Source organism: Artibeus jamaicensis, unplaced genomic scaffold, assembly GCF_021234435.1.
Source record: "Artibeus jamaicensis isolate MK-2021 breed Jamaican fruit bat unplaced genomic scaffold, CSHL_Jam_final contig_233, whole genome shotgun sequence".
Lineage (NCBI taxonomy): Eukaryota > Metazoa > Chordata > Mammalia > Chiroptera > Phyllostomidae > Artibeus > Artibeus jamaicensis.
In genome coordinates, this window is record NW_026521486.1 from 35626531 (window position 1) to 35653725 (window position 27195).

General features: G+C 36.1%; 2 protein-coding genes and 1 long non-coding RNA gene across 9 annotated transcripts in view; 1 reads left to right on the forward strand and 2 right to left on the reverse strand.

The window, feature by feature from the left end:
* Nucleotides 1–1446, reverse strand: part of INTS13 (integrator complex subunit 13) — a 29713-nt gene extending 28267 nt beyond the window's left edge. For 2 of the 4 annotated variants that reach the window (XM_037144847.2, XM_037144845.2), the window contains exon 1: nt 904–1446. The gene's annotated coding sequence lies outside the window, so the exon portion shown is untranslated. The remainder of the gene's footprint in view (nt 1–903) is intronic. The other 2 variants (XM_053661618.1, XM_037144846.2) reach the window with 2 other exon arrangements.
* A 106-nt stretch (nt 1447–1552) lies between these two features.
* FGFR1OP2 (FGFR1 oncogene partner 2) lies at nt 1553–27195 on the forward strand. Of its 2 annotated transcripts, XM_037144848.2 has the most exons (7): nt 1553–1842; nt 12776–12924; nt 16090–16207; nt 18390–18532; nt 20937–21050; nt 23799–23912; nt 25218–27195. In XM_037144848.2, exons 2-7 carry the CDS (start codon nt 12790–12792, stop codon nt 25353–25355), a joined length of 762 nt encoding a protein of 253 aa, XP_037000743.2. In that variant the 5' UTR covers nt 1553–1842; nt 12776–12789; the 3' UTR covers nt 25356–27195. The 2 variants fall into 2 exon arrangements, with proteins under 2 accessions (XP_037000743.2, XP_037000744.2); XM_037144849.2 differs by lacking the exon at nt 20937–21050 and having other exon boundaries at nt 1554–1842.
* Nucleotides 13267–23852, reverse strand: LOC128626832 (uncharacterized). Of its 3 annotated transcripts, XR_008390911.1 has the most exons (4): nt 23769–23852; nt 17273–17344; nt 14786–14917; nt 13267–14283 (listed from the first exon to the last, which is right to left on the reverse strand). It is a non-coding gene; the product is annotated as an uncharacterized LOC128626832 (long non-coding RNA). The 3 variants fall into 3 exon arrangements; XR_008390910.1 differs by lacking the exon at nt 14786–14917; XR_008390912.1 differs by lacking the exon at nt 13267–14283 and having other exon boundaries at nt 14617–14917.

Consider the following 27195-nt stretch of genomic DNA (forward strand, 5'->3'; position numbering starts at 1 on the left):
CTTAAATTATTTCTAAATAATGTGTCTTTTCTTCAAGAAGATTTGGTAGGGAAGATGGATATTCAGTAGCCAAAGAAATTTATCCAACAAAGGAGAAGATTTAATGAGGTCAGACCAGAAAGTAGGTATCAATTCAAGGTATGAGCTACACCATATTAAGCTGCATTCTATCAGTCACAGGCAAAATTACACTCCATACATTTTTTTTTTGCATGAAATTAAAATGGTCAAAAGAAAATACCTTTATAAATAATAGCACTTGATTTTCTTATATAATACCAAACATAATGACATTTTTCAAATACTCTTTTGATGATCCTTACTGACAGCAATCACATGTAAACCCCCAAACTAACCTAAGTCAGCAGTTTTGAGCTTCCCTCCAAAAAGTCTCAAGACTCCTGAAAAGGGGAGGGGTGGGGCAATTAACAGGAAATAAAAGTGACAGCAACAGAAAAGACCAAAACATAATACACATCTAACATAACTGTATATCTGGTCTTTGCATTAGGATAAAGACCCCAAATGCACCCTGTTCCCCTTAGCTTTTGAAACCCCACAGTAATTCATCACGTAGAACAGACAAACTTAGCCGCTACCATCACACTGGTGAGGAGGAGAAACTTTTGAAACTTTTTTTTACAAAAACTCTCTTGCTTCGTTAATAAAGTCTTATACTGAATAGAGACAAGCGACATTCAAAAAGCACATGGTAAGCAGAAGCAAAAGTGTTCATCAAAACAAACTTTTAACGATCCAGCTATTTTCTTCTGCTTTCAAACACATTTCCCCTTCATGCAGAACTCTTCTTTGAGAAATTTAGACACACTCTGCTGGAGGGTGCGGGGTGGAAAGTACAAGGTGAGTGGATAAGGAAGACCTCAGGATTGAGGTTTAGCTTACTTTCGTGCCTGGTCCTGAAGTGAAAACGAACAGAGGCTATGGACCACAGCCTCTCTGGCAAAGGCTGCTGGTTGGGTGGGGAGGGTCAGCGCACAGTCAGGAGTGTCTGGTTCCAAAGACATGGGACTATGCTTTCTCCCCTCATCTCTTAGCACACCGGTTCTTCCCAAGCGTCCTAAGTGCGGGAGCGCGCGCGCGTGCGCGTGAAAACAAACACTCACACTGTGGGATTAGCGCGTGCGCAAAGCACTCATCGACGGCCCGGCCAACTTGCCCTTCCCCCTCGGTGGGCCAGACGCCTAGGTCGCTGAACAGGAAGAGGGCGGAGCCAAAGGGAAAAAAAATGCCTTCGACCCTCAAGATTTTCTACCCGCTAATTTTCCCAATCACCCATTGGGCAGGTTGTTCCGGGCGGCCTGAGAGCTTCCCCATCAGCGATGTACCAACCACAGGACCGGTTAAACCAGACACAGGCCTTTAAGCGCAAGGCCCTCCCACCCGGTCTCCCTTCTTGGTCTCTTCACTTAGGCCGGTTGCCCTGGCAAAACTCGCGAGACTTTGTGGGAAACCAAGCAAAAACCAGAGTAGATGAATGGGGAGGGACTTAGAAGGGACCTGCCCCCATTCCTCGCGCATGTCAGCGAGCAGTTGCAAATAAATCTCTTCGCTCTCCCCCGCCTGGTGACGCGAAGAAGAAAATATCGCGATGCTGGGTCTTTGTGGGCGCTCTAGTTGGACGCAGCTCCCAGGCCGGTGATGGGGCCGATCCCTGGTGACCCCTTAACTACCCCTCGACTACCTGTGCGGGCTTCTGCGTCTGCTCGCTGAGAAAGCTGAAGAAACGAGAGGACTCTCTTACCTTGGGTACATAGGGCCCTTTTGACAGAGGCTTTGAGTCGTTATCGCCACAGCTGACGGCTGCGAGGGACTGAGACCAGAGTAAGTGGAATAAGTCCAGGGACACGAACGGGCGTAGGGAGCCGCAAGCTTCCTTTCCTGGGGCGGCTCTGGTGCTTTGCTCCTCCTGAACTACCGGCCCCAGTCGTGTCCCCCCCGCCGGGTACCCCCTCCTGGGAGCGGTACTTCCTCCCCGGCGTCAGCTCCGAGCTCCTCTTTCCGGGACTGAAGTGCGGCAAGTTTAATGAAAAGCTTTGGCCCTGGCCCTCTAGACACACCTTCCTGATCGGTTTTCTTTCTGCCTAACCCACCTGGGAGCTCACCCTTGAGGGGAGGAAGAACGGACCCTTTCGGTTTTCAGTTTACCTCTTTGCAGCATAGGACATGGATGGCTATTCCCTTCTTGAAACTGTCCCCAAGGAATACTACTTTTTTTTTCTGGTTGTTCTGTCTTTCTTCTGCATCCCATATTTGATCATCGTACCGGTATCCATCCTGCTGTACAAACTAGAAACTTTCGTCCTTGATTCCGCAGCTCCACACGCACTGCACTGTATTATTTCTTCTTTCACCGGAATTGTTGCACTGTCCCTCCCCCGCTCAGTTTCCCCACCATCACCCTTCCCAGCGAGTTATCACCTGAAATTCAAATCTGTTTATATCACTTCTTAAACTTTACCAATAACCGTATTGCTGACAGAATTGTTGCCCAGTGGGTAAGCAGTATCGTTAGGACCTTTCACTATCTGTCCCAATCTGTTTCACCTTTTTAGTCTCATCTTGCTTCTCCAAATACTATCTTACTATCCAGCCACACCAGACAACTGGCTGTTTCCTAAAAAACGCCATGTACATTCACAGCCCTGTGCCTTTGTTCTGTGCTTCACCATCTGTCTAGAATGCTTACTCTTCTCTTTTTATTTTTGTTTTTACCACCTATCAAAACCCAATTCATAGATCATTGTCAGCCGAGATGCCCCCCAGGTGACAATAATACTGCTGTGCTCCCAAAGGACTTGAGACAGTTCTGCATGTTTATAAATACAAACAGTATTTATAAGATTGTATTATTTGCTCACGTATCTGTCTCTTGTGACAATTTGAGCTTGTGTTTGAAATCATGTCTAAGTCATCTTTGTAGCAAGTGCTAGTCTAATGCTTGGCACATAGCAGGCATTATATATATATATTTATAATGTAGTAGAAAGGTTCACCATAGCAGTCCTAAATGCCCTTAAAATTAGAATTTTTAGAGCCAGAAGGAACCCTGAATATTAGCTAAATGGCCACTGACCTGCTTTGAATGTGAGGAACCATGGACCCCTAACACAGAAGTGGTTGTACTTTTAGCATTGCTGATTGAAATTATGCATAGTGGCTAAAAACTGCTATGCTTTTAATTGATTTTTATTATTATACGAATCTGTGACTATATTTGAAAAATAGTGGATTATATGTGTGAGAGAAATACCATGTTTGGTGTATGTACATCCATGCACCTCTTCAATGATTCCTTGGCCCATTGGTTAGAAATAACTGATTTAGATTAGGTTATTTCCTTCCTGAATTGTCATATCTGTATGAATATATATGTATTCATACACACACATACGTATATATATAAATGCAACTTATATTTAGCCACAATTCTAAGGTAACATGTGATTTTTTAAAATTCTCCTGAAAAAAAATTCTGTTTCTTCCAGCTTTAAAAATTCATCTGCTTCATAGAGCTTCAAATGTGTTCATTCCATCATTTTCAAGGACTGAAATTTTTCTGTTCTTTCAAATACACTGATGTGTCTGTATAAGGTGATTATTTTTACAAGTAACTTACATGCATTCTTTCTTGATCTTTTTAAATTATAAGTTTATAAGAAAGCCATACTATACCTTTTTATTTTTCTATTTCTGTATGTGTCTGTTAATATTATCCTCTAATTGCCATTAGGTTCCTGCCTGAGCAACCTAATAAAAGTTTTTAACTGAACTGGATTGTTGACATTTGAAGACATTTCGTGAATGTCCTATCAGTAGTCACAATATTTCTGTAGGTCCAGCTATATGGCATATTGGATTTGTGGATAAAAAGAAAGAAGAATGACTTGAATTTCTTTAAAATTTTGTTAACCAAAATCTAAAACTAAACAGCTGTCAGTTGCTGTCATGGGTGGGTGGTGGTTTCTCTTTTATTAGCAGCAGAATGTTCTGAACTGTCTGCCAAGAGACTGTGAATGTTTTTAGGTGGCAAAATGGGTGAGAATATGGCTAATGTGGGTGGAAACCTGCTCTAGAAAAATTTCACCTGTAATTTGGGCCTACCTGTAGAAGATAATGTAAGTATTAATTAAGATAAGCAGTATAAAAATAGGCAGATAATTAAGAATACTTTTTTTTCTTACTGGAGTCTATTTTTAAAACTTGTTAGAGAATTTGGAAACAGTCTTCCTCCCACTTACCAACCAAAAAAGAGGGGAAAAACACAATGTTTTTCAAAAAAGGTGGCAAAGTAAATGCACATTACAAAATATTTTAAACTTTTCTGTGGTTTCACATACAGGAAATGAACATACAGATTCTTAGAAACTCTGTGTCACTGTTTTTCTGAAATGCTGATAAAATTATGCTTTGGATTGCCTGATGTTTAAAATTCACTTCTCTGAATAGCATTATTTTTATAGTTACAAAGCAAAATTTAAATATAGTTTATTTTTATAGTAGTCTTTTTATGCAATCTAGGGAATGTTTTTTAATCTGAATGTTAATTGTAATTTCAAAAAGCCTATCCATAAACATTTATTGTTGGTTTTATAGTTAACTATAATGCCTAATTAAAATGGATGCTATGCTTTTCTCAGTTATAAGGAAAAAATATTTGAAATGTTATTTTTCATTCTTTCTTCATTTACACTCCTATTTATTTTCTGTTGCTGGCTTGAAATGTTTTAAAATATTCTGGAAGTTCACTTGGTGAAGTAAGGTCAGGGAATTTGCTTTGTTTTGCCAGCCAAGGAGACCGAGATGGTTTTTACAATGTACAGGTAAAAGCAAACAGGGTCCTGGGCATCCACCTTGGCGCCTGAGTAGAGCTCTAGACTGGGGATCAGCAGCTCTATTTCTGTTGTAGTACTAGCCTGGCTCCTTCCTTGCTGCCTGTGCTGTCATTCATCTCCTTACTTTTGGAATCCCTGAGTCTATTTCCTCATAGATGAAATGGGAACACTTGTAACCTATTGACCAAAAGGCATTATTAGGTAGTAGTCCTCAGTCCGGTTCAGAAAGTTACCAACAGTTTGAATTAATTAAAATGATGATCTAGTGGTTTGATTTTATTCAAGAGTGCTCTAGAGGTCAATTTGGATTGAATTCGGTTGGAACAAAGCTCAGAATTGATAAAATGATTTCAAAGAAGAAAAAGATGGCTTGTCATATCATAATAAGTTTACAACTGTAATAGTTGGGGCATTATGGCATTGATACAGAGCTTGGTGGATAAATAGACCTAGGAATAGAAAAGAAAGCTCAGAAACATACCCATACTATTTATTTAAAAAAAAATAACAGGTGTGGCATTAATGCTTAGTAGGGGTGTTCCAACCATACACATACACAAAAGTGGTAATTGTGTGACATGATAGAGGTGCTAATTATTGCTACAGTGACAATCATATACAATATATAAAGGTATCAAATCAACATGTTGTACACTTTAAACTTACATACTGTTATATGTCAAATATATTTCACTTTTTAAAAAATTCAGTGGAATAAGAATACACTATCCAATAAATGGGACTGGAGCAACTAGTTGCCCCCATAAGAAGAAAGGAAATGTAACAGATACTTGCCTTACAGTGTACATGCTGATAAACACCAGATGGATTAAAGACAAGGACAAAATCTTGGGGACAGAGTGTTTTTTTTTAAGTTAAAAAATTAACATTAAAAAAGTCCTCTTTTGGATAACAGCTCTACTCAGTTTAACATGTACACAGGGTTATGTAACCACCACTGCAGTGAGGATGCAGAACTGCCCATCACCCCAGAATATCCCCGGTGCCACACCCTTTTCCCACCCCTCACTCCAGGCAGCTGCTGATCTTTTTATCCTCACTATAGTTTTGTCCTTTTGGCAGTACCAGGTAACTTTTGAGACTATTATCTTTCATTCAACCTAATGCCTTTGAGATTCATCTAAATTGTTGCCTGTATCATTACTCCATTCTGTGTTATTACTGAGTAGTAATCCATTGCATGGATTGTACTTACTAGTTTGTTTATCCACTCATTTCTCAGCAGTAAATACCCAGAAGTGGCATTGCTGGGTTCCATGGTAGCTGTATGTTTAACTTTGTAAGAAACGGCCAAACCATTTTCCAAAATATCCATATTACTTTGCATTCTCACCAGTAATGCATAACAGTTCAATTGCTCTACATCCCTGCCAGTGCTTGGTATGTCAGTACTTTTATTTTAATCACTTTGATACGACTGTAGTGGATCTCATTGTAGTTTTCATTGCATTTCTTTAATAGATAATGGTAATAAACATTTTCATGTAATTATTTGCCATCCGTATATCTTTTCTCTAAAGTTACTTCATCTAAATATTAATATAGCTACTTCAGCTATCCTTTTTTTAATACCTTTATTGGGATGTAATTTACATATCATACACTTTCATTGAGCTATAATTTACATACCATTTAAATGTGTAAATTCCCATTTAAAGTATACAGTTGATGGGTTATACATGTTTACAGAGTTGTGCAACCCATCACTACAATTTTAGAATGTTTGTATTTCTCCAGAAAAAAATACTGTGCTCTTTAACACTCACTCCCTATTCTCCCTACTTCTCTCAATCGCCCCTTCTCCCCCCATGCTAGACACCATTAATCTGTTTTTTGCCTGTATGGATTTGCCTCTTCTAGACATCATATAAACAAAATCATAAAATATGTGGGGTTTTTTGTGACTGGCTGCTTTTGCTTAGTGTAATTTTTTCAGTTGTTGTACATGTTGTAGCATGTACCAGTACATCATTCCTTTTTTTTTTTTGCCAAAAAAATATTCAGCTTCACAGATATACCACATTTTATTCATTCATTTATGAGTTGGTGGATAATTGGGTTCTACTTTTTGGCTATAAACATTTATGTACAGTTTCTGACATGGGCACATTGATGTTTTTGGTGTATATCTAGCAGTACAAGTGCTGGATTGTATGTTTAACCCTCTGCTGAATTACCTGTTTTCCAAAAATGCCTCCATTTTCCATCCAGCAGTTTATGAAGTTTCAAATTCTCTGGATCTTACCCAGCACTTACTATCTGTTGTTTTTACTATCCCAGTAGGTGTGAAGCATCTCTCTGCTGTTTTGGTTTGCATTTCCTTGATAGCTGACCATGTTGAGCATCTTTTTGTGTGCTCATTAGCACCTGGGCTTTCTTTTGATTAGTGTTTATGTAAGTGTATCTTCTTCTACCTTTTCACTTTTAACCTCCCTACATCATATTTGAAGTGAGTTTTTTATAGACAATATATAGTAGGGTCCTGTTTTTTAAATTCATCCTGATTATCTATCTTTTAATTAGTGTGTTTAGAACATTTATATTTAATGTTATTATTAATACATTTAGATTTTGGTTCACTGTGGTATCATGTAGGGAATTCAGCTGAATGACATGATATGTCCTGTACCAATAACCATATTGTTCTCTTCCTCACATAAGAGGAAGATAAGTAAGGTATTATCTCTATACAGTTTTTAGGCATTATTCTAGGAATTACTATGTATGTATGTAACTTTTACATTCTACTTATAACTGACATTTTATAATTTCAAGTGAAATGTTGAAACTGTATTACTATATAGGTGCACTTAACCTCTTGCCTTTATGTTGTAGTTATATTTACATAAACTGGAATTTTATCAGATAGAGGTTATAGTTCTTACTTTCAAACATCTGAGGTTTTAAAGTACTCATGAAGAAGAAACTAGTTTACTTTGCCTAGATATTTACAATTTTTGTTACTCTTCATTGATTTTAAATGTTAAGTTTCCTTGTTATTCTTCATTGATTTTAAATGTTGTAAGTTTCCTTCTGATATCATTTTGCTTGTCTCTGAAGAATTTCTTTTAAAACAAACCTAGAAATGAATTGATTTTTTCTTCATCTGAGAATGATTCTTATTTCACCATCTTATGTAAAGGCAGTTGTTGTTGGGTACAGGATTCCAGGTTGACAGTGGTTTGTCAGCACTTTAAGGGTTCTACTATCTACTGGCCTCTCTAGGTTTTTTTTTTTTTTTTTTAATTTATTTGTCTGCAGTTTTCAGAAATTTGGTTATGATGTGTCTGAGTTGCACCTTCTTGGATTTATCCCTTTTGGGATTTGCTGAAGTCTGGAAATAATGAAAACAGGAAAATTCCCAAGAAAGAGGCAAAATGTTGCATAATTTAAATTCATAAAAAATTTGTTCTGGCTCTCTCTGGTCGTTTAGTTGGTTAGAGCATCATCCTCTACACAAAAGGCTGCTGGTTCGATTTCTAGTCGGCGCACACCCAGGGTGTGGGTGAGATCCCTAGTCTGGCGCCAAGGACCAATGTTTCTCTCTCACATCAGTGTTTTTCTCTTTCTCCCTTCCTCTCTCTCTCTAAAATCAATAAACATATCCTAAGATGAGGATTAAAAAACTGAAAAAGAAAAAGGAAAAATAATAATTTTTGTAGTTAAATATATTTTCATATTTCTTGATCAATGAATGTCCTTGGTAGAGACACGAAGTATAATAGTATTTTAACCATTGTGAGTATTATGGCTTTTCTTTCTTTTTAAAAAAATTTTTAAAAGATTTTATTTATTTATCTTTAGAGAGGAAGAGAAGGAGAGAAATATCAATGTGTGATTTGCCTCGTGTGCGTCCCCTGCTGGGAACTGGCCTGCAACCCAGGCATGTGCCCTGACTGGGAATTGAACCACGATCCTTTGGTTCGCAGGCAGGCGCTCAATCCACTGAGCTACACCAGCCAGGGCTAAATGTTTTTAATTTTTATTTTTTATTGTTCAATTACAGTTGTCCCCAGAGGACTTTCTCAACCCATTCATAACAGAAACATACTACTATATTATTAAACATATTCTTAAACCATAGAGAGAGGTTACCCTATTAAATCAAGTGGAATATGTTAGAAAAAATTTTTAAGAATGGTTTTAGCCCTTGCTTCAGTTTCACAATTTTTTCAGATTAATTTATTCACAAATCATAAGGTATACACTGGGTCACATCCTTTGCTATCCATCCCATTTTCCCATCAGTATTTAATATTGTGGCTAATTTTTTTCCTACTGATATTCTCATAGTGGTTGTTCTTATGGATTTTACAGTTTGGTCACCCCATGTTTCTTTTTAGAATTTGTCAGGCCAGGTTTTGTGTGTCTGATGGAATTTTTTAACTTCTCCATGGATTTGTTATGATTTTCTTGTGTTATACGAGGCCCTTGCATAAAGACTTTTAGTCAAAGCAATTTTTATAGAGTATTTTAAAATAGCTTCATAGTATCTATAGTATAGTAAATTCCATAGATACTGTGAATTTACTATTCTATAGATACTGTAGAAATTCTACAGATACTATGAATTTACCAAAAAAAAAAGATTGTCTGTGTCTACCTTTATTGTTTTAGGTAGCATCCAGCTATCAATGATCCAACTATGAGTACATAAATTTACTCTTATTTTAGCAAGTTGCTCTGTCGTAGAAGGTCACAGTTAAGTCATTTGATCATTTTGACCTCTCATAAGAAATTTAATTGTATCAGAGTGACTGAAGTATCTGTTGTCACCTTTTGTGTTTAATATAAAAGTCATTAACATGCCCTGGCTGGGTAGCTCAGTTGGGTAGAGCATCTTCTGAATACACTGAGGTTGCAGGTTTGATCCCTGGCCAGGGCACAAACCAGAAACAACCAATAGATAAAATGGAACAACAAATTGATCTCTTTCTCTCACACTCTCTCTCTCTCTCTTTCTCGCTCTTGCTCTCTCTCTCTCATCAGTAAATAAATTTAAAAAATAAAATTCACTAACAGACAGTAAAGTCATGACTTGGTACTAGAGAATTCAAAATTTGAGCTTGGGCACTTCCTGATCTGTGAAAACACGATCATAAGGTTTTCTTTCAATAGGGAGGGTTGTTGGAGTAACAGTGTTACTCCAGTGGGTGATAATATGAAAGGAGAAAGTAACAATAGTTCATAATTGTTCAGCTAGGAGAAATTTTAGGGTGGTTTCCTTTAGCAATAGGGATTTGCTACAATGTGGTAACATTAGGCTTAAGGACTTTGTATAAGCTCGAAGATGATTTAGTGGAGGAGGTCCATTACTGAGAGAAGGAGGCTAAGCCTTAGCTACCGAATTAAGGCTTAGGATTTAACAGGCAGTGGGTCTTAGGTGCCATGTTGTTCAGTTAATATCCCCAGAACACAGCATAACCTCTTCATGTTTCAAAAACAAGAAAGATGAATGATTATCTAGGAAGGCTGCATCTCAGTTCAGGGCTCAATTCCAGTTAATCTATGCCTATGGATTCTTTTGCCCAGAGGATTCTGGAAGCACAGGTGTTTTTGGTTTTGTAGCTTACTGAATTTTATACTCTGTGGGTCATGTCTAAATCACCTATCATCTGATCGTATATAGCAGCCTTAGTGAATTTTATTTGGAAACATCCTTTTATTAAACTCATAGATGTTGTATTACAGAGCATAAATAAGTATTCTTCTGATAGTGACCCCAATAATACCATTTACAGATTGAGACCTGGGATTGTTAGAAATTTTAGTACTTGAGTTGTTCTATTAAATTGTATAGATAGATACAAGATAAACTGTATCTCAAGTCTTTTACAATTTTCTGTAGACTTTCAAATTAGTTTTTTAAATCACTTTCAGCATGTGTTATAACCAGTTATTTTGATTGTAAAACAAATATATTTTGTTTTTACTTTATTTTTTACTTATTGCAAGCCAGTTTGCCCTACCCACTGCCCCCCACCCTTTTAAGATAATTCCCCCTTGAAGTTTAGAGAAGGACAGGGCATTGTTGGACACTAATGTCTCTCTTATAGCAGCATCTTGGACAGATTTTGGGTAATTGTCCTTTTGTGTTTTAATCCGTTTGGGACATTGGTTCCACTAATGGTTTTGTTGTTTGTTTTGTTTTGTTTTGGTTTTTTGCTAATCCTATTTCCAAATACCCTTATTTAACCTCTCCAATTTTAGAAGACAAATCCTTTGGTTTCTTCAGTAAGTGGTGTTGGGGAAACTTGACAGACACATGAAAAAAAAATAAGGTTGGAACATTTTCTTACACCATATACAAAAATAAACTCAAACTAGATGAAAGACTTAAAGTAAGGCCTGAAACCATAAAACTCCTAGAAGATAACATGGACAGTAAACACTTTGATGCTGCTCTCGGCAGTATCTTTTTGGCTGTGTCTCCTTGAGCAAGAGCAAAATGAAAATTAAACACACGGGGCTACAGCAAACTAGAGTTTTTGCACAGCAAAGGAAACCATTGGCAAAACGAAAGACAACCTACTGAGTAGAGAACATATTTGCAGATGATACATCCGATAAGCGGTTAATATCCAGAATACATAAGGAACTTATACAACTTAACACACACAAGAAACAAGCAATCCAATTAAAAAATGGACAAAGGACCTGAATTAGATGTTCCTCTGAAGAGGATATACAGATGGCCAATAAACATGAGAAGATGCTTAGTATTACTAATCATCAGTAATACTAAAACCACAATGCAAATTAAAAACCACAATGAAATATCACCTTACATCTGTTAGAATGGCTATAAACTGACAAACAATAAGTGCTGATGAGGATGTAGAGAAAAAGGAGCCTTCGTACACTGTGCTGGGATTGTAAATTAGTGTAGCCACTAGGAAAAACAGTCTGGAGATTCCTCAGAAAATTAAAATAGAGCTGCCATACAATCTAGCAATTCTATATGAGGGTATTTATCAAAATAAAACAGAAAAACCCAAAACACTAACTGGGAAAGATACACGCACTCATATGTTCATTGCAACATTACTAGTAATAGACAAGATATGGAAGCAACCTAGATGTCTACCAATAGATAAATGTATAAAGAAGTGATATACATGTATCACTTCTTTATATATAATGGAATATTATCCAACAGTAAAAAAGAATGAAAGCTTGCCATTTGAGATAATATGGATGGGCCTAGAGGGTATCATTCTAAATGAGTCAGACAGAGGAAGACAAATACATGATTTCACTTGTATGTGGAATCTAAAAATAATCCCCTAAATAAATGAATAAACAACAGAAACAGACCCATAGATGTAGAGAAAAAGCTGGTGATTGCTGGGTGGATAGGTGGCGGGAGTGGAATTAATGCAACTTGATACAAGAAACAAGTGGAAGGTTGACACCTTGATTTATCATGACACACAAACACTGTTTCAGCTGGTCAGTAGTGTGTGTGTGTGAACACTGTCTCAGGCCACCTGACCAAGCAGAAGCCAGGAAGGATCTTATACTTAGATTGACTACGGAATACAGACTAACAGTGACATTTAATACAAATGAAAAGAAAGTGCCCTTATGAAGAGCACAATTTCTGCATAATATAAAATGTATTCATTGTATGTGTACTTCTTCCCCATGATAAATTCAGAGTATTTTACATATATTCTGATTACGTCTGCAGATTGCTTTCATATTGTCTAATATTTTCAAATATAAATTCACTGTCAAGCTTCTGCCATCCTAACAGAAGCAACCCCGCGGGTGTTTTTCCTCCCCAGAGAAGGAACAGTCCTGTAACCAGTGTAGCTCCAGAAGTGTATGTGTGCGAATATGAAACTAAAATAGGATGGCATCCTAGCTTTGAGTCTTAATTTTCATTTTAATTTTAGGTATTCCTTGAGAAATGAGTTGCACAATTGAAAAGGCCCTTGCTGACGCGAAAGCTCTCGTTGAAAGACTGAGGGATCACGACGATGCCGCGGAGGCTCTGATTGAGCAGACCACAGCTCTCAACAAGCGCGTGGAGGCCATGAAGCAGGTTCGGGCTCGTTCTTTCTTGTCGATTCTCGTTTTTAAAAATAGTCACTGACATTTATCTATTGCTTGAATCACTAACTGCTACTTCATTAGTATTTATTTTTTAACACACCCATAAAATTTAAAAGTCGTCTGACTTGTATGTGTCAGCTTTACTCCAGGATAGAGTGTAATTTTGTCATGTCACACACATACATATTGTAAAACCTGTAGACCTGATCACTTTTTTCTGACACACACATCTGAATTTAGAAAATACATGAATTTATTCAGTCTAGATACATTTGGGAAAGACAAGATAAGGTCATTTACTAATATAGACACATTTTCCTCTCATATTTTTATAATGTAGAAATGTTTATATTCTGTATAAAGGTACTTAAGTGAAGTTATTTAACAATAAATTTTTAAAAATAACACAGGGCAATAACTAGTTTCCAGTTTGTGCAGTTACTGCATTTGTACTCGCTACCTTATTTTACATTTAATGCTGCCACTTTAAAAAAGTGAAAAGGGCTTTATTCCTTGTTCTCCTTGGTGTAGTATATAAGGACTTCCCAGAGGGCTGTGGCGTTTAGCTAAAATTTAAGCCCTCTTCTGATAAAAAAACAATTTCAACTCTAAGAGAATTGTAAAATCTCTCTCTAATGACTATCATGGAAATCAGTCAAGGGTGGCGTATATTCATGGCCCACTCTTATGAAACCAGGCATTTTGTCAAAGAAAGCAACCTGGGATAATACTTCTATCAGAGCTACTGAAAATAATGGAACAAGTTTACTTAGTTTGTTTTGCAACTCTGTTGCCCTAAACAGATTACATGCCTCGCTAACGCTGCAGCTGCCCCATGCATACCAGTGAACAGACCAGGTCTGTCCAGAGGCTGTCCAGCCATGTGATATGAAAAATAGACATTTACTGAAGAAGATACAAGATATAAGATATAAAAAAATAAAAAAGATAGAAGAAATAGAAAACTGTACTTGAACAGCAATAAAATTTATTCAAAAAAGAAAAGAAACACTATGCATAGGACAGTGATGCCTCTGTCCCCTTCCTAGTAAGCACCTTGGGACCTCACACAGTTCTCCCAGTCACTATCAGCTGCCCTGTTGTATTTTCCTGAATATTATTGATGGTCTGAAATCTCTTGCCTTTCAAAGGTGAATCTAGTTTTGGGAAAAGCCAGAAGTTTCAGGGTGCCAAATCTGGGCTGTAGGGGGAGCTGAATCACTGGGGCGATTTGATGTTTCAAAAATAACCACATAAGACATGGTACATGAGTACGCACATTGTCATAACGAAGCTGCCAATCACCAGTTGTCCATAGCTGTGGCCTTCTGAATCATCCAAATAGCTTCTGTGGAGGAATGTTCAAGCTTAATGAAAAATTCGACGCACATTCATTGCCCTACTCTCTTAATCATTTTGAATGCAATGGCCACACAGTACACATGCTCACTGAATGGTGTCTACTGCCCCCACTGACTGGTATAGTGACGTCGCCGTAGTACAGTGACCTCTCCTTGGCTGCCAAGTTACATTGATGTCATGCAAACCATTCTCATTATATCAACAATGGCTGGACTTTTTCCAGACATACCTTGTGTATCTTGTATTGAGTTGTAAAAAAAAGGAGTTTGACAACCAAATTTAGAACCATGAATGTTATAACGAATGTTACTAAGTGACTCATCAAATGCCTTAAAATGAAGGAGTGTAATTTTAAAGTTAGATTCCCACATATTTAAAAAAAAAAGAAAAAAAGAAACAGCCCTGGCCAGTATGGTTCAGTCGGTCAGGTGTCATCCTGCAAACCAAAACATCACAGGTTTGATTCTCTGTCAGGGCACAACACAAACCTGGGTTGTGGGTTCAGCCTCCTGTTGGGGCACATAGAAAAGGCACCTGACCAATGTTTCTCTCTCACATTGATGTTTTTCTCACTCTTTTTCTTCCTCCTTTCCCCTCTCTCTAAGATTGATAAGCAGCTCCTTGGGTGAGGATAAAACAAAAAAAAAAATATTGCATTCTTTTTGCACAAGTTATTGAGATATAATTTACATATCATTAAATTTACTATTTGAAAGATAGTTTACTGAGTTTTAGAATATTCACAAGGTGTACAACCATAATCACTAATTCTAGAATATTCTCACCCCAAAGCCTCTATCTCACTTTCCCCAGCCCCTGGCAATCACTAATCTTTCTATCTTGATGGATTTGCATATTTTGAACATTTCATAGGAACAGAGTCATGCAATATGTGGCTTTTTCTGACTCATTGTATTTTTAAGGTTCATCCATGTTGTAGTAGAAATCAATACCTCATCCCTTTTTATCACCAAATAATATTCCATTATAAGGGTCCATCACATTGTGTCTATCTGTCATCAGTTGATGGACTTTTGGACTCTTTCTATATTTTGACTATTATAAGCAGTGCTGCCACAAATACTTATGTACAAGTTTCTGTGTGGACATGTTCTCAGTTATCTTGGGTATATAACTGAGAGTGGAATGGATGAGTCATCCAATAGCTCTGGTTTAACTTTTTGAGGGTCTGCCAGACTGCTTTCCAGAGCAGTTACATTTTACATTCCCATCAACATGTGAGGGTTACAGTTTCTCCACATTCTCTCCAACATCTGTTATTACTTGTCTTTTTTATTAAAATCATTGTAGAAGCTGTGAAGTAGTATCTTGTGTTGAATTGCATTTCCCTACTGACTAATGATGTGAAGCATCTTTTCATGTGCTATGGTCATTCATGTATTTTCTTTAGAGCATTGTCTCTTTAATCCTTTGCCAGGTTTTTCTCCATCATAATGTGATGATTTGCTAATCAGATATTATGAAGTGATTCCATAATAAGGTTAGTTAACATTTCCCTCACTTCACATGATTACCTTTTACAAGTGTGCGGTGAGGACATTTACCATCTACTCCCTCAGCAACTTTCAAGTACATAAATACTGTTAACTCACCGTGCTTTATAGTATATCCCTGAACTTATTTGCCCAGATTTTAATGGGGTGGTTTTTCTTATCACTCAGTTGTGAGAGCTCTTTCTCTTATGGATACTAGGCCCTTATCAGATATATGTCTCAGATTTATATTTCCAAATATTTTCTTCCCTCATGTTCTTACTTAATATTTTCATTAGTATCAGGAAGAAATTCAAGAACTTAATGAAGTTGCAAGACATCGGCCACGGTCCACATTAGTTATGGGAATTCAGCAAGAAAACAGACAAATCAGAGAATTGCAACAAGAGAACAAAGGCAAGATATATTATTATTATGTACAGCAAATTAAAAGAGAACTTGAATCTGCAGTTGTACTATCAACTTGAAATCAATTAATATTGATAAAAATGGGAAAGTAATTCACTAAATTTACTCTTTGATGTTAATCTCATCTCCTTTCTAGTTCATGTTGGGTTGGCAAAAAAGTTCATTTACTTATTTTCTGTAAGATAAAACACACATTTTTCATTTTTACCAATAACTATTGATTTGGATATTCTGAATATGTCAGCTGTCTCCCATATGATATAATGTTGATTGTTCTCAATTAATGTCTCAGTTTGATCACTGTTAACTTCAACTGGTCTACCTGACTGGAGCACAGTGAGAAATCTCCAACACAAAACTTTGCAAACCACTTTTGACACGTTCAATCAGTTAGAGCACCGTCTCTATACATTGCACAAATCTTTTTGTGTGTGTGTTTCAGTTGCATTTTTACCTTTGTTGTAATAGTAAAGCATAAATGCCAAAAATGTTGCATATTTTCTTCTATCTTCAATATTAAAATGGCTACAAAAATTCACCAATTTTGATAAGTCTTTTTAAAATGCATACTGATAAGACATGTCACAATATAATCTAACAAAATTGTTTCAAATGGAGTTAAAGACAATTAAGTGCTACTTAGAGTCATCTTATGGAAAAAACCAAATGAACTTTTTGGCCAACCCAGTATTTCTAAATCATATCTATTGCCTGTTATTCTGTCCTATATTTGAATGTCTACTTTGCTTGGAGTCATCTTAGATCCTCATTGTAAATATCCAGCTTGTGCTGTTGTTGTTACCTGTGAAATAGCTCAGTTTCGTTCTCTGCCATCCCACTGCTTGGTTCCCCGGCTTGGGTGTTTGTAGTCTCTTCCTGAACTTTCCTAACTGATCTCCCTGGTTCCATTCTCTTTTCCCCTGCAGTCCATCTTCAACACAGGCATCAGATTGATTTTTCAAAAATACATCTGATCAGCCCTGACTGGTGTGGGTTGGGCATCACTCTGTGGACCAAAAGGTTGCCAGTTTGATTCCTGGGCAGGGTACATACCTTGGTGGGGGGCTTGCAAGAGGCATGCAGGAGCCAGCCGATCAATATTTCTCTCCCTCCCTTCCTCTCTCTCTAGAAAATAAATTTAAAATATTTTTTAAAAAATCTGATCGTATTATTATTTTGCTTAACAACCCTCATTTATACAGCAGATCGTCAAATAACATCAGTTTGTTCAATGGTGTTTTGTTATAACATTGATGAGATGCCATAGGAACTTAACTCTTGTTTATATCAATTACACTTTAGTAAAATTGATTTTGTTATACTTGTGCATCATTTTGCTTAAAGTCACAGAACCTGGGACATTCCTTTTCCAATGGCCTTCAAAGTCAACCCAGGCCTTTTCTCTCTTCTTCCCACACCTCTCTTCCCCGTGAAGCCTTTGCTTTTGTCATCCCAGACGAGTTTCTGAACATACCGTTCACTTTCATGCCTGCCGACCTAGAATGTCCTTTCCTTTATTTTTCAGCTCAAAGAATGCAAGTTCATCTCAAGCTTCTCTGAAGCTTTCCCCAGTTTCTCCTCACTTACTTTTAATATATATTTGAATAGAGCTCCTCTCTGCACTTATCATGCAGTGTTATAATTATTTATGTATTTGTTTTCTTCACTACACTGAGCTCCATAGCCTTTTGGTATTCCTAATATAGACCATCATCTGATACCTAATTGTTGTTCAGAAAATGTTTATTGAAATGTGTCTCAAAATATAAGCTTTAAATGGTCATTTAAAAAACTAATAAAGGCCCTGGCTGGTGTAGCTTAGTGGATTGAGCGCAGGCCTGCGAACCAGAGAATCGCATTTCGATTCCCATTTGGGGCACATGCCTGGGTTGCAGGCCAGTTCCCAGCAAGGGACTCATGAGAGGCACCCATACATTGATATTTCTCTCCCTCTCTCCTTCCCTTCCCCTCTAAAGATAAATAAATAAAATCTTAAAAAAAAACTAATAAAGGACTCCATTTGGTATCTTTATTTCTATACAGGTAGATTCCTAGCCATTGTGTTTTCTTTTATAAACACCCTCTTTTATAAGTTGTTTTTTATAAGTTTTTTTATTAATGTAATCTGAAAAAGAAAAGTTTGAATAAAATATACTGTTCCTCTTGATAGAATTACGTACATCCCTGGAAGAACATCAGTCGGCCTTGGAACTTATAATGAGCAAGTATCGTGAGCAAATGTTTAGATTGCTAATGGCTAGCAAAAAAGATGACCCGGGTATCATAGTGAAGTTAAAAGAGCAGCACTCCAAGGTAATGCATTCTATGAATATAATTTGAAGTGGAAAAGAATGACAATTGGTTAACTTGTGTTCAGAATTTTGTAAAATCACATGATAAATATTTAACAAGATATTGAATACTTCATCTTTTTGACATTTTCTATTTCTCCTTATTTTTTTCATTTCCTGTTATAAATCATTTTGTTAAGATTTACTCTTTTAACTCCTTTGTTTCTAGTAGTTTTAATATATATTAAAAAGTAAAATTTTTTACAAAGAAAGGTAAATATTCAATTCAGATTTACTTTTATAAGGTGATCAGCTTTTAAGAAATATTTCTTCAGTAGATTTGTGTATTGACATCTGTTGCACAAACAAAAATTGAAATGCGGAAAACTTCTTTGAAAATTTGAACACAGATAAAGAAAGGTAGATTTGTTTTTCTTAAACCTATTTTCTGAATAAGGCTAATTGATTCAAATTATAATCTTGACTCTAGTTCTTGACTGTGGAAAAAACACAGGGTCAGAGAGAGGAAAAAACCAACATATTAAAATATTCTTCCCTCCCCACAAATCACATTATCAGGAACATCATTTTCAGCAATAGCTGAGCTGGTTAAAAATTGGTGTTTCTCCTTCTGCTCATCTCATTTGCTGTCCCTGTGCCTGGTCCCTTTGTGTGTGACCCCGTGTTTGCTGACAGCTGCCGTGAAGACAAGTGGAATAGTCTTTACCATTTACCTTCCAGTTTAAACTGGGTTTTAATTGCCATATGAAGTAAAAATATTAGACTAGTTTCTGACTACTAGGCCATTATCCATAACAAAATGATGAGCTAACTATTCACTGTTACAACAAATATTATTTGAGAAATATTGTTTTAAGGCATATTTTTATCTTTCTCAATTATTGAAACACATTTTGGATTCTTTAAAATGTTTATTCCACCATGGTGCTTATAGGTATTTTTAAATTATTTAATTATTAATTCTATTAAAATGAAATGCCTAGTAGGTATATCTTTGTACGACAGCTTTATATGTTGAGGAAATTACTAACAGATACCTCTTGTGTCAGATAGGAAAGTAGTAAATTAAATAAATGAATACAGGTTTAATGTTAACTAATTACGCTATATTCATCTCCTAACCAAAAGGAAAACATTGAATGTTTATGTAGCAGTCTTTTTAATATAAAATGTACCTTTTGTTAGAATGATTAAATATATTTAAATGTGTAACAAGAGGTTTTTAAAGATATGAAGATGAATTGACTTTAAATTATTGGTAAAAAAAAATATGTGATCTCGAGAAATTCTAAAAGTCCTTATGTTTAATACCCTAAGAAGTAATTTTTTTAAGATCTAAAGAGAATATATGACCAAAAAGTACATAAAATAAGATACTGCAGCTTGCTGGTTCCATCTGGTAGTAGCTGTGACAAAAGTGAATGTTTTCTAAAACATGAAATTTTACTATTCACCAGACATGTTTTATTAATTAGCAATATGAATGAAACATTTTTGAAGATAGCTGTAAACCGTCTTTTTTCATTAAATAAATTAAATTCATCATAAGTGCTGATCCTTGCCTTCCATAAAATGGCTATTCGATTACTTGTTATTAATTCTAACTAATACATATTAATGTTTGTGATTTTGATTTTTCCCAAAAAGGAAACACTTTGACTCAATTAAACGAACATCTATTAACACTTGTACTGGCTTAGTTATTATTAATAATAAGATGAATGAATGGATAACTTCCATTATTCTATCACAGGAGCTTACAGTATAATGGGAGATACAGATAAAAATTGAACTCTGATATAAGGTAGGATGTTCTGATATAAGGTAGGATGTGATGAATTACAAAATAGTGAAAGGGATTATTACTGGAATATTAGAGGAGGCAAGATTAGTTCTCTTAAGAATTTGGGAAGGTGTAAGGGAAGAAAGAAATCTGTCTAAATCCAGTTGTGAATTAATCAGTGGGGGTTGGGTGTCAACAAGCAGAAGTAGGTGAGCAGAGAAACTGGTGTGATAAAGGTGCAGAAATAAGAGATTTTAGAATTTGTTTAAGGTACTAGTGGGCTGATATGCCTAAACACTAAAACAGTTTTTACAGTTTACATTTACAGGTAACAGTTACAAATAACAGCATGTTTGGATTAAGAGACCCTTTTGAGGACTACTGTAATACAGAATTTTACCCTTACCCAAAAGTTTTTGAGTACACATTTAAAAGTCAAACTGAGAACTCATTTTCATCCAAATACTCATTTTTTTCATTGTTTTTGAACAGATGCCTTTTTGGAAATCTTGAAAAAGCAAACATTTCAAACAGTTGGCTAACACGCATGAACTAACACTCATTCAGTTTTTAAATTACGGATAATGTCCGTATTAACAATTATAATGACTCTGTACTACAGATTGACATGGTACATCGTAACAGCTCCGAGGGATTCTTCCTTGATGCGTCTCGACACATCCTTGAAGCACCTCAGCATGGACTGGAGAGGAGGCGCTTGGAAGCAAATCAGAATGTACACTAAACAAAACAGTCACCTTTGGGGGTGTGGGTGGAAGGGGGTTCCTTTCAAAAGTTCTTTCATGTTGAGCTTTCCTGCCAGAGTAAATCAACAAACAAATGAAATTGCTTTAAAATGCTGTGCTTTCGAGAGCCATGCAAAAATACACATAACTTCAGGCTGTCATTAACCCTGTGTGTGCTGTGTTAGGTAACGGCAGGCTCTAAAGGCTGTTCTGGCCAGCTTTTCCCTTCGTTCGTCTTACCAGCTACTGCCACAAATTTAGTAAACCTGAAACGGTTACTCTCTTACTGGACATCAAAGACATGTTCTTGGCAGTGATTTTAATCTGACTTCATAAAAATTTTGTTCAATCTAATTATTATTTTTTTTAAATTTTAATTAATGATTTGAGAGAGAGAGAGAGAGGGAAAGGAAGAGAGACATCAATTTACTGTTCCACTTAGTCATGGATTCATTGGTTGCTTCTTGTGTGTGCCCTGACCAGAGATCAAACCTGCAGCCTTGGTGTATTGGGCTGATGCTATAACCAGCTGAGCTACCTGACCAGGGCTGTTCAATCACATAAATGAATTATTTTCATTCAGATTTTGATAGTTTGCAGTCCTTATCTTTGAGTTTATATAAAATTGAAATGCTTTTGTTTAAGTATTATTATTATTAGTGGCATTATGTCTTAACTGTCCATTATGCCTTAACTGTCCATAACTCTCCATTATGTCTTAACTGTCACCCCCCCCAAAACTTACTTGTGGCTGGTCTTTATTTTCCAAAGTTGAAATAAACCTAAACAGAGGTTACAAGTGAAAAAGGCATGTCAATATAGTTCAAGGATTATTTTGCTGACATTCCTTGCCTTTAAGACAGTTTTGAAAGCACAGGTCTTGACCTTTTGTGCCCAGTAAAAGATCTATGATATTTCTCCAAAGAGTTATTATAATAAGTGAACCATCCATGAACTGAACCTGTAAAAATGCTGTTTCGTTTAAAAAATTGGGTTTTTTCCCCCTCATAATGATTTTATTAGAATGGACTCTGTCCTGAAAAAAAAATGGCAGTATCTTGTTTTCTTCCATTTTGAAGGAAAGAATTATTTACTTCCTGTGTAGTTTTTTACCTAGGTCAGTCCCATAGGATACAAAAAGTCACATAAACTGAGAAAGCTGTTTGTATTCAAAATGTTTACTCATTTATCACTTCTCAGTTTGTGTCTGTAGTTATCTGTCCTTCACTGGTTTGTAAACATTATATGCTCCCTTTGTACTGGGAGGGATTTTAATAACTTTGCAGAGTACGACAGATGTTTGTCTTGTTATCATCCTCGCTACCATCATCTAATTTGGGGCCCTGGGGCAGCACCCTCTGGAACGGTGCAGATGTTCTTTCTCTGTGCTGTCCAGTGTGCAGGCTGCCCGCCCCCTGTGACTTTTGAGTGCCGGCACTGTCACTGGTGTAACTCGGGGGTTGAATTGCTCATTTCTCTAGCTGTATGCAATTTTAATGCGGATTTAAATAGTGCCATAGTGGACAGTGTCAGTCCTTTCTTTTGCCCTTTCTGTGTACTAGCATTGTACAGGTTTCCCCATCAGAACAGTATAAGGACATGCATTTTTGTTGTTTAGGAAGGTATTAAATGTATATTTGCAAAAGATAGTCCTGTTTGTTCCCCATCTTATTTCTTCCATGGCTTACTAGTTTTATAGGGTTTGGGGGGTCCTGTTCAAACCCTTTCTAAAAACAGAAAATGCAGAACTATTTAAGAGACTTCATGTGTACTTGGGGAGCTATTAACTTTTGTATTTAACTTCTGTACTTATTAATACAGTAAAATAACCCTCAACTGACAATGAATTAATGGTCTATAGAAGCTTTTCATTTAAAAAATTACTATTCTTAAGCTTATGTTGATTTTAAATGTTTTGTCTGTATCTTTCACTTGACTGTAAGCTCCTTGAAATCAGGGAACATGGCTTCACAGAATTCGTATTTCTGTTGCCTAGCACAGTGCCTGACATACTGTAGGTGTGCGAAAACAGGGAGTGTGATTGGAAGAAATGTGTTACTGTTGCACCCCAAAAACTGTGGATGTCTATTTTATACTTAAGTTATATTTTGAACAGTTTCCAAAGAGTCCATTTATTATTTTAATACTTAAAAGCAGAACTATGTTCGTTTTATAGATATTTATTAAGCATTATGTACTGAACACTAATAAGTGAATATAAACAAGATACCGTTTCTGCTGTCAAAGAGGATTAATAATTTAGAAGGGTTCTAGATTGGATTGAGATAAATTATTAGGTAATACATAATTGAGATAATTATATAGGTAATACAGAAAATATTTATAAATCATGAAATCTTCAGGGGAAAGAGAGTAAATGTCATGAATTTTTATCTTTCCCATTACTTTGATCAATAGTATAGGTAGGTGCAAAAAAAGTTGCTGATCATTCGTAGTGAGAAGAATGTGAAATCTGAGTACTCTCAACCAGTGGATTTAGTTAAATTGTTCTGCTTGTCCTTATTCTAGTCCTGACAGAAATCTGATTTCAGAAGCACAATCGTGGTCGGTCAGCTTTTTGTAAATACCTGTTTGATATGGTAATTCATGTTAAATGGCAGCGTGTGAGTATTGCATCCACATTAAGTGGCAGTGCAGATCTGATAAAAAGGAGAGGACCCCCAAATAAAACTAATACCGGATCTTACTAGTTTGTAACTCCCAACTCTTCATTCCAGGAATTACAAGCACATGTCGACCAGATAACTGAAATGGCAGCAGTGATGAGGAAGGCCATCGAGATGGATGAGCAGCAGGGCTGTAAGGAACAGGAAAGAATATTTCAGTTGGAAGTAAGTTTTAAACTGTAAATATGGGTGGGAACTCATATAGAGATTTACGCCAGAAAATATATCTCATTATGGTCTCAAATATATGTATCTCAAATTATGGTCCTTTATTTTGTGTGGTGAAAGCATAAGTCATTGTTGAATAATCCAGATCAGTAGAAGAGGCTTTTATGCTTTAAAAGCTACATTTTGAAATCATAGTGGAGAAAATGGTTATAGAGGGCCCAAAATTATTTATCTGTCTAAGCATTCAAGGTTTTCTCATTCTTTATAACAGGAGTAAGCAAACTTTTTTAAGGAAATAGCCAGATAGTAAGTCTTTAGGTTTCAGAAACCAGACAGTCTCTATTGTAGACTCAACTGAGCCATTGTAATGCAAAATTTACAGTAAAATTTAATTTACAATAACAGACCTCAAGCCAGGCTGTAGTTTGAACATCCCTGCCTTATACTATTGAAACTTAGAAAGAAAAACCAAAGACGGTGGTAGAGAATAAATTGTTGAAGTTACTTTTTTAAAAAAGATTTCACTTATTTTTAGAGAGAGGAGAAGGGAGGGGTGAAAGAGAGGGAGAGACATATCAGTGTGTGGTGGTCCGTCCCCCTGTGTGTCCCCAACTGGGGACCCAGCCTACAACCCAGGCTTGTGCCCTGACTGGGAATCGAACCGGGGACCTTTCGATTCACAGGTTGACATTCAATCTACTGAGCCACACTAGCCAGGGCAGTTTTTAAATGTCTGCAAATTTCTTCCAGTAACTAGAGGAAAAAAAGGTAAAGTTGTTTACCAGGGCTAGATTTGGTTACTTACTTTCCTTCTTTAAAAACCTCACAATGTACTCAGCCAGCCCTGCAGTGGCGAATCCCGGTAAGGAAAGCAAACCAGACGGCTTGTGTTATTACATTCCTTGCATCATGCAAAGGAATAAAAGTACTAAAGTACTAAGAGGTTATAGTCCCAGGTATTATTTTACAAACTTCCTGCATTTATGAAAATATCAATTTAGATGTTATTTTCTTCATCTACATTGTAATTGTAAAATAAGGCGACTGCTGAGATTCCATCTACAGTTACAGCTGCATAACTAAGAAGACGTGGCATGGATGGAAGACTTCTTGAACCAGGACCCTGCCTCTGTAAAAACGCATTCTCTGGGTTCAAGTTGTCAGCTTCAACTGCACATATCGTTTAGTACCTGTCATTCACAGGACTTCTTATTTGTCATATGTTTGGCTTTTCTTAAGATATGCTGGTACTCTTATAGCTACCTCTATGACTCATCTTTGTTTTTGTTTGTCTTCTTTTAGCAAGAAAACAAAGGCTTGAGAGAGATCCTTCAAATAACTCGAGAATCATTTTTGAACCTGAGGAAAGACGATGTATCGGAAAGTACGTCCTTGTCAGCATTAGTGACCACTAGTGACCTTAGTCTGAGAAAGAGCTGAAGAGGCTGTGAGCTTCTAACAAGGCTCCACATGACCCCTGGGACTGGCCTGCTGACATGAATGAATGACGGAAAAATCGACCTCCAGCCACCCTTTTTTTTCTATAATATGTACAGTGTACAGTGCACTGGCGATGACATTTTTAAGAGACAGCAACAAAAAAATGCATAGTTCGTGGTCATAGACTTTATTCCAAAATACAATTGACAGGCAGAAACTAAGATTTTGTTAATTGCTGAACAAATTGAAGATTTTCACAAGGACTGATGAACGTATCAAGAGCTTTTCAGTAGTGCGGTTGACTTTCTGGATGATACTTGGATAAAGAGGAATATTCCCAATAACTATTTTGGAATTCATGAAATCATTCCAATTTTAACATACAAACTTTTTCACAGCTTGGTGAATGGAAGATAGTCATACTAAATTTTTTTCCTCCCTGTTTGGTGTCAAAGTTAACAAATAGCTTATGTACCATGAAACTTCAGCATTGATTGCCTGTCTACCTTCCCATTAATTTAAATTTTTGTCAAAGAAAATTCAGTTTGAAAAGCTGCAGGAATGTTTTATATGCACCACAAACAAAAGAGGTAATTTGATTTTAACTAATTTACCATAATTAATACTCAGCAAATAATTGTCCATAATTGCTAAGCATATGAAATAGCTTTTCAGGAATGAAAGACAAGGACTACTACTTTCTAAGAAAGAAGATCTTATAAGAGACATTAGTAGGTTAAACTACTCCTTTGAAAGAATAAGTTTTGGTTCTAAATCAGTAACGAAGATGAGATTTTTCTCTTCTCTGGTTGATCTTTAAGGATATTTTGGAGCTCATTTGGCTACCAGAGTTGAAATGTCCAATAAAGCAAGCTAGGTATGGTTATTTCAAAGTATATTGGGAAATCTTCTGCCTCATTAAGCCCTTTTTAAAAAGTAACTATTAAGAGAGAGAAAAAGTACATTAAAAAATTTAAAACATGTTTCTGGGTCTGTTTTGAAGCACCACCTGGTCCTCACAACTGATAAAGATTTTTCTTAAAACTTTGCAGTTAAAGAGGGACCAAAAAATCAGTGGAGTTAGAAATATTTGCTTTATTTTTTTATAAAATATATCCAGTATATGTAAATTTTTTAAAGCCACCAAAATCAGAAGTGTACTTTAACATCAATTGAAATCTAAATTTTTATTGTTGTGATTATAGAATAAAAGGACAGTGTCAGATATGACCAAGTATATTATGCTCGTTTATATTAAGTACCTATTAAAATTAACACAATAGAAAATTTACTTTTGAGTACAAATTTGTTAAATATTTACATGGCAATTTTTATGTATAATTTCATAGACTGGTCAAACATAAAACTACTTTTCAGAATTTTTCTATCCTAAGTTTGCGGTGAGTGGGGCTGATGGGGGCTGACTGAATAGAAAAGGGCTGTGGACCCAAAGGTTAAACTGACTTTTGTTCTCATTCAGAGGCCTTAATATTTTATAAACAATGACAGTTTTTATTTTCTAACTTTTCTATTTGTTTTTCGCAAAGTACCCCTTAATTTGATGGCACATTCATTCATATAGTTTTTATCCCAAGTTAGAATGAAAGAAAATATGCTACACAATTAAGTCTGAGGCAGTTCATTGAGGCAGCTCTATTATGAAATATTACTTGATAAATAATTATTTTTGTAAACAAATAAGTTGAGTTAATTTATTGTCTTCTTACTTGGATATAATTTTAAGACCTTGGTGTTTAAAGACATTTACTTTGTTACATAGGAAGTTTTCCATCCCGTACTTTTTTAAAATTTATGTCTGAAGGTATGTAGTGCATAGGAG